This window comes from Vicia villosa, unplaced genomic scaffold, assembly GCF_029867415.1.
Source record: "Vicia villosa cultivar HV-30 ecotype Madison, WI unplaced genomic scaffold, Vvil1.0 ctg.001102F_1_1, whole genome shotgun sequence".
Taxonomy (NCBI): domain Eukaryota; kingdom Viridiplantae; phylum Streptophyta; class Magnoliopsida; order Fabales; family Fabaceae; genus Vicia; species Vicia villosa.
The window spans coordinates 313,929-322,158 of NW_026705480.1; the positions used below are offsets into that span (position 1 = coordinate 313,929).

Below are 8,230 nucleotides of genomic sequence, written 5' to 3' on the forward strand. Positions count from 1 at the left end.
CACTTGGTTGCCAAGTTTTTCAAACCTAGCTTGATACTCTATAATAGATCCTGTTTGTTTTAACTTGAATAATTCTGCTTGATGATTAGCATAAGTAGAAGGCCCAAAACGCAGATCCAAGTCTCTAGTAAAAGAAGCCCAATCTTTTAATTCATTATGTTAATGCATCCATTTAAACCAACACAAGGCTTCCCCTTTCATGTAAAAGGACATCATAGAAAGACGATTGGCAGGAGGTAAATTATAAAACTCAAAAAATAGTTCTGCTTGGAATAACCACTCCAAGGGGTTAGATCCATCAAACATTGCAAGTTCTAATTTAGGGGTATGAAATGGTGGTAATGGGGCTGGTTGGGGGCTTGGGTTAAAAGGAATATGTTGGTTAAAAGACATGGGGGTAGTTTGGGAGGGTGAAAAACCAGGTGTGGTAAAGGGAATGGAATAGGTTGGGGTAGGTGTAAAAGACGAAAAGGAGGGTATATACGGAATGAAGGGTGATGATTGTGTGTGTTGAGATTGCAATCTGATTGGTGTGGAAGTTGTGGGTGGTACTGTGGCTTGTGTAAAAATGGTGGAAAATCGAGGGGGTGTAGACAGAAGTTGTAGTGTGTGGAACAGTAGCTGAAGTAATGGGTAAGGAAGAAGGGTGTTTAGTTGTACCTAAGTAAGAAGGGGATGGCGCTGCAGTATGTGCAGATGCTGCTATGAGGGCAGAAACACCAGATTGGGACTCTCTATCAGCAACCAGTTTGGTTAAAATAGACATTAATGAATCAAAACGATTGTCTCCGATCTGTTTTTCTTTATCCAAACGAGTGTTGAGCTGTCCAACTTGTTGATGCAGATCTGAAGTTACTAATCCCAATTGGTCATCAAGCATGTGTTGCTGTTCTTGCATTGCATTATGAAGATGCAGATGGGCTGTTTGCACAGCTGTTTGGACAACTTCTTCAATGATTTCTTTAGAAGAAGGGTTAGGAGGTTTGGGAGGGGCCATGGGAACAATAGATGAAAGCACCATTGATAGAAGGTTCAGCAAACTAAGGAAAAGCTATAAAATAAAAGAGAAAGATAAAACTAAGCTATGAAAATTAAACTTCATTTCATTTCTTTGATATTCTAAAATGTGTCAAAGACACTACATATATAATACTCTTAATGGATAAATAACTAAAAGTCCAAAAACTATTAAAAGCCCATAACGTCTTAAGAATATTCTAGAAATCATTATATCATCTAATACATCAAAATACTAATTAACTAATAATAAATTATTCTATTAAACTCTTTATCATTGCCGTCGGGTTCACTTGATCCTTTTCCTCAAGGTTCTAAAATAGCCTCAAAATAGATAATGTCTTCAAGAAACCAAAACTTTAACTCCATGATATTAAGCCCAGCATTTGTTCACCTTGAAGAAATGAAAAATAATATTTGGACTAAACGGTCATCTATGAGAAAGAAAATGAGCATGTGATGTTTTTTTCCCCAAGAGAGACATTAAAAGTGATGCACGTACTATTTTGTGCAGTAGTAGGCTTAGGTGGCAGATAGTGTTGCAATTGAAATTAATGGACTGAAAGACATAATGAGTAGAAACCCAAAATAAATTTCCAAACATTTTTCTTCTTTTAAAGGCTAAAAAAACCCGGCCCATTTAACAAAAGAAGAGGAAAAGAACTTTGTAACCCTAGTTTGAATCCAAATTTCAAGTGACGGCTCTGTAATGGAAAGACAATCAGCACTAGACCGTGTTTTTGAAGGTGTAAACAGAGAAGAGAAATTGTTAAGTCCAGTCGCAAATTATTTCTATTCATCAGTTTTCCTCTATCCCATGGAAGCCATTGAAGTGAAAATGACATCAATTTTCCTCTATCCCATGGAAGCCATTAAAGTGAAAATAAAGCTGAGAAACTTTGTAATGGTAATAAGGAAGAAGATGAATAGGTTGAACCTCTTGACTTTCTGATTTTGAGATAACGAAGTGCAACAGAACAAACATGGAGAGTTCCGCCGGGATAAAAAATAAAGAGTAATTTTTGTGAAAGTGACACTGCTATAGTGACGGTGCACGCCTTTGCAATTGATTGCACCACTGTGTTGATGAACTTTGTACTAGTTGAATTTCTTTTTTTTGATGTGATTTTTGTGTTGAAAGGTATTTTTATATAATTGATGGCTTCATTCACGTTTTTTTCTTCTGGTTTTTCTTTCTTCGAGTGTGATTCTGATGTTAAACCATACTTTAAACCATACTTTAGAGAAGGCACGATTTGAGTCGTAGGCTTTTGGTCAGAATTTGGTTTTTCTGCTACATACTTTTGATATTTTTTTTGTATGCAAACTGTGATGCCTTGAGAAAAAGGCCAAAGGCTTGAATTTGTTCTTTCAACTCTTCTCTAGATCTGTTTGAGATTTCATGAGTTTCGGTTATATATTGTTTTAGAACTTCTAACTGGTGAAGTGTTTCTGGTTGTGAAAAGAAATTTGGAGATGAGGATAGTTGTTCAGGTGGAGCAGAAACTATGGGTTGTTGTTGATGGTATGAGATGTATGGAGGATATGAGGTTGGATAATAAAATGCAGGGTATGAGTTTATGGATGGTGGATATGGGTTAGATGATATAGGTGGTGAGGTTGAAACAGTGAAATAATAAGGATAGGTTGGAGGAATGTTCCATTAATGGAATTGAGGTGTGAAGTTGGAATACTCCATGGGAGAGATTGAGTGCAAGAATGAAAGCACCAATGTTAGGAAGCTAATTTAGAACCCTAACAAACTAAGGAAAAGCTATAAAATAAAAGAGAAAGATAAAACTAAGCTATAAAAATTAAACCTCATTTCATTTCTTTGATATTCTAAAATGTGTCAAAGACACTACATATATAATACTCTTAATGGATAAATAACTAAAAGTCCAAAAACTATTAAAAGCCCATAACGTCTTAAGAATATTCTAGAAAATATTATATCATCTAATACATCAAAATACTAATTAACTAATAATAAATTATTCTATTAAACTCTCTATCAGTGGTGTTGATCCAAAATATTAAGGAACTTTTGCTTGAGAGCACTCTTTTTAGAGTTATATCCACACTCTCCAAAAAGGAAATTAAAGTGCAAAATACATGAAAAAGCTAGACACATCTACTAACGAAGAACTTCTAATTCACACTTTCTCTTCTCTTAAATTAATTGAGTAATGCTGTTACCGTTTAATAGGAAGATCCAAAAGTTTCACATTGGTTGGAGATAGAGCATTGAAAAAGTATATATAGAGGGACACTTCTCACCTTACCAATCGGTTTTGTAAAGATGAGTTATGTCAAACTTTAATACCGTTAATGCTGCATGAACTTTATTTTTAAGAATCTAGTTTTTTTTTTTCGTTTTGCTTAGTAACCAAAAATAAATAAACTTTCCTATATTTTTCAAGAAACCATTCAAAACAAATATTTGACAAGCTTGATATTATTCCATGCCTCCCTTTGGCAGCCGTCCATGTATAACTTTCAAGTTATCGTTTTATCCAATGCTTCTGCCGAATTTGATGAAAGCCAAAACCATTCTATTTGTCCCTATCTTCCCTTTTAGTTTTTATCCCTTATGTCGTCCTTTATTTCATCCATATTTGTGCTATGCTTTCAAGCCTTCAATAATTTGTTTATAAATTCACCTACATCTCAAAACATATGTTACATTTTTCTTTAGCATTTGTATCTCTTATCACAAATTAACATAAATGGCAGATTGGGCTCCTATTATAATAGGCTTGGTCCTGTTTGTAATATTTTCTCCTGGATTACTGTTTCAGCTACCAGGCAAAGGCAGGGCAATCGAGTTTGTTAATTTCCAAACAAGTGCTATTTCCATTTTTGTTCATTCTCTTCTCTTCTTTGGCTTTATGGTTATCTTTCTTGTTGCCATTAAAGTTCATATTGGTAGTGGTTAAGTTATCATGTGATATAATACAAAATTCATATTGGTAGTGGTTAAGTCATCATATTGTATAATATATCCACCTGTCTTAGTGGTGAGTTTGTTAATTTGTATTCAACAATTTGAAAGGTTGAAAATTTTCTTGCTACCATTACATACCATCAATTCATTTAGTTCTTAATTCAGTTTGAATTTTTAGCATGGTTTTAAAATGGTTTTAAATTGTGGTTCACAATTTTATGCGGTTTTCTCTTCAACCACTTGAACCGCAATTGCTGTGTAATTTTAAATGACGTGTCTGACTGCACTAGAAACTGAATCAACCAATTCTGTCCATTTTTCTTCAAGTGTTTTCATCGAAACTTAAAAGTTTAGAGTAAAACTCAATATACTTTTTATGTAATGAAAAGTATTAACATGAAGTGTTTTTCAATTATGTATTTCAAACATGTTCATATCTAAATTCATGTTGCAAAGGGCACAATACGTGCCGCAGCAACGGTAATGATCACAATATTCGCAATATCTACAATTGCAAAAGCAATTTAAAATCATTGTACTTACATTAGAGACCAAATTTTAAGTGAAGAAAATACATATCAATAAAACAGGCTAGCTCAGTTGATTGAAGAAATCAAAATTGAAACAAGTAACTAGATGAAATACATAAGTTCTTGCAAATGTAAAATGTCAATATCAATAACAATTCTAAGTTACAAGACTCTGTTATTTGACATTATCATGGCGCTTTAGCAGCATGTTGGCCTTATCTCCTCTGCAAAACAACAAATTTAGACACTCAAAATAAATAACTAGGTACTAATAAGTTACAAAACATTAAACTTATCACTAATGCATGTCATTAAATTAATTGTGGAGTATTTGCGATGCACATTGCGGTCAATGAGATGCGCATTGCAGACAATGTTAAGATATTTCATTACATCATAATTAAATTGAGTTTTGGTGTTATGAAATATTGAATTTTGAAGAAAATACTTGAAAAAACATGAAAAGTTGTAGGTTGGGGTTTTTAATGTAGTCGGACACGTGATTATAAATCAGTTCGGCGCGGTTGCAGAGAGAGACTACCACTTCAACAATATTTACGTTGCAAATACGGTTGCAGACCACAATTTAAAATTCTGATATAATATCCAACTCTAAAAGTTCCAGAATAACTGTCATTCCAACAAACATTTAGTCAACATTCAGCCATACCTAATTTCATCAACACTTAAATGTATTAATTAAGAATTTTTTTTCACTTGGTAGGGAAAACCACGATCCCCACAACTGCGATCGGGAGGGGCTGAAACCACTTGATGTCAGAACTGACCCCTAAACCGAACTAAACCGACAGTGATAAAAAAAAATGAATATTCACTTAACGAACAAAACCCATGAGACAAGAAAATATATATAAGAAAGATGAAAAAATAAGAATGGTGTAGAATCTAGCAATCAAGAAAGAGAGACTTACCTAGAACACCCTCGTGCAAGTGCAACCCCAATGGAACCAAGAAAAAAACGACCCATGAAGGATACATTGGAAACAAAAGCAGCAGCATAGAAAACCACCACTAGAACAGTAATCCACGGCAACAAAAGCAACCCAGTCAAGAAAATCACCGATCCAAAAAGCATCAAGGCTAAGTATATGCATAGAAAAAGAGACACCAATACTGCCGGTGAATCATACGGAAATTTTAACAATATTGTCATCCACCATGGCTGTCTCTTAGAGGAAGACGAAGACGAAGAAGTTGAAGAATATGATGATGGATATGGAGTGGAGAGAGGGAAGGGTAATGGAGGGAGCTTGAGAGTGTTGATGATCATGGAAACTAGGTCGTATAAAATCTTTGATTGCTGGTCTCCTTCCTCTTGGATTATCATGGTTCTCTCTATCTTGTGAAACTTGAAAAAATTAAGCAATTTGAGAAATTGAAATTGAAAGAGAAAGAAAATTGTCTTATTATATTATTGGGAACTAAGGAAATTAATAGTATATATAATATAATATAATATATATGGAAATATGGAATGTGCTGGTAAAAAGAAAAACATTATAACTATAAACAAAAATATTATTATAATTAATTTCTTTATAAATATTAATATACTTTAATAAAAAATTAAAGTTACTTTAATGTATATAAGAAAGAATTTTCAAATACTTAAATTTAATGGATTTACAATGGGCCAGTTAGTTTTTGACTTTTTTATAAATGATTTTTATGGTGTAATATAGTTTTATGTAAAAGAAATTTACAAAAGAATTTTTTTATAAAAATTTTAAATATAAACTTTGTTTGAATAAATATGTTTAAAATAATATTTTAGATATTTTATCATTTTAGTGAAATAATTTTTGAATATCAAAATTTTAAAAAATTACTTAATTTTAGAAATATTTCAAATAGTTTTTCATAAAAATCATTTTTAAAATACATCTTTTTGAAAAAATTAAGATTCCGACTACGATTTAATTTTTAATAATGTATATTTATATCATAGAATATCAAAATTAGTGTTTCAATTAAGAAAAAACAAATATAAAATAATTTTTAATATTTTGATAACCAATCGCCCGTAAAATTATCTTTGATTCGAATGACTTTTTATCTCAAAAGTCAAAATCAATTTAAAGCGCACCGCGAACACCCCTAGAAGTAGGTGGTGAGGGATCATAAACCTTTTAGAATTAGATCAAACTCTATTGGGTCAAAGAGTGGCTTCTGGTTCGACAGGATATATGTATGTCGTCGAAGTATGTTCACATGCTGATGTCGAAGACCTACATACTATAGTCGAAGTGTATTCTAGTATGTGGGTATCGAAATGATAGGGTTGTTAGTATTTAGAATTGGGCATATTTGTAATGTCCAATTGTTTAAGTAAGCTTGTACCATAAGTTAGTCTGTAATGGGTATTTATGAAAAAGCTCATTAGTTTAAGTATGTTAGTTTATTATAAATAGCATACTAGTCTCTCATCATTGCATACTGCAAATCCTAATTTAGGATGAGAGGATTATTTGTTATTCTTGTAACACTAATGTTCTGGACTAGCTCAATCATTCCAATTGGCTCAATCCATTCCTTGGCCCAACACATGCTGTCCACAAGCAAAGAAACATCCCTTTCTGCCGGGCACGACTGCTGACCAACCGAGCACGCGGAGACCCCATCCTTGGCAACAGATAGTTGCCCGAGCACGACCGATCAGAACTCAGTCTAATAGTCCCCTATATTTTGGGCCGCAAATAGCGCCAAAGCCCATGAAAATAGGGGATCCAATCCAAAGAGACCATTATAAATAGCCCTCTACCCCTATAGAGCAAGGTAATTCATTTTCTCCCACTCAAATCTAATACTTTATGTTCTACCTTACTTTGGCATCGGAAGGCCTTGCAGGTACAACCCTTTTTTTCTCAACCATCACTGAAGATCAAACCTACCGTTGCTGGCCACCTGTTCAACCAGAAAGAACAACTTGTAATCTTGATTAATAGAGAAAGTAAAGAATAGTTATTATAACCGATTGTTGTTGTTCTTCTTGCTTCCCATTGTGTTCCCTATTATACTTTGTTCTTAACATTGTCTTTACAACAGAACTGATGGTGCTGATCTCCGATACGACAATGCATGGGAAGATTTGGAGGGTTAGCCCTCTAAAACTCAAGTCAGTTCAAGATGATTGTAATGAAAAATAGAGATCGGAAAATATATCTTACTTTTTGTGTGACATTTATTTTATATCTTCAATCATGTAGAGTGAACTTGGGTTGATTTGAGAATTCACCCATTTCAGCCTTTGACGGACGCAAATAAAATTAATATTAATTTATTTATTCTTTTACCTTTAGTATTTTATATCTTCAATCAAAAAATCAAAAAGTGCTAAAGTGTTTAGCACTATAATACCAGGGCCAAGAAAATTACGGGATCTAAAATAAAAATCAAACCTAATTAAAAGTCTAAATAAATGGTGTCAACTAGAAAATATAATATTTTTCATGAGTCTTCTAACGTGGACTCAATTAAAAAAAGGCTTAAATGCACCTCTGGTCCCTGTAAGTTAGGGAGTTTTTAATTTTCGTCCCTGTAAGTCTTTTTTGTTGGTATGAGTTCCTATATCTTACTTTTTGCTTGCGGTTTGGTCCCTAAAGCCGAAATCCGCAGGAAAATCTGCAGGTTTTCCTGAGAATTTTCCTGCGAATTTTGATTTTAGGGACTAAAACAAACGCGAAAGTGAAATATAGGGACTCAGACCCAGAAAAAA

At 33.3% G+C, this 8,230-nt stretch overlaps 2 protein-coding genes across 2 annotated transcripts; one reads left to right on the plus strand and one right to left on the minus strand.

Moving 5' to 3' along the window:
* The first annotated feature begins 3,669 nt into the window (after positions 1–3,669).
* On the plus strand, positions 3,670–3,990 carry LOC131633256 (uncharacterized). The gene has a single exon (XM_058903962.1). The coding sequence runs from the start codon at positions 3,747–3,749 to the stop codon at positions 3,954–3,956; it is 210 nt and encodes a 69-aa protein (XP_058759945.1). The 5' UTR covers positions 3,670–3,746; the 3' UTR covers positions 3,957–3,990.
* A 515-nt stretch (positions 3,991–4,505) lies between these two features.
* LOC131633268 (uncharacterized) lies at positions 4,506–5,881 on the minus strand. Its single transcript, XM_058903979.1, has 2 exons — positions 5,427–5,881; positions 4,506–4,718 (listed from the first exon to the last, which is right to left on the minus strand). Exons 1-2 carry the CDS (start codon positions 5,840–5,842, stop codon positions 4,670–4,672), a joined length of 465 nt encoding a protein of 154 aa, XP_058759962.1. The 5' UTR covers positions 5,843–5,881; the 3' UTR covers positions 4,506–4,669.
* Positions 5,882–8,230: the final 2,349 nt, after the last annotated feature.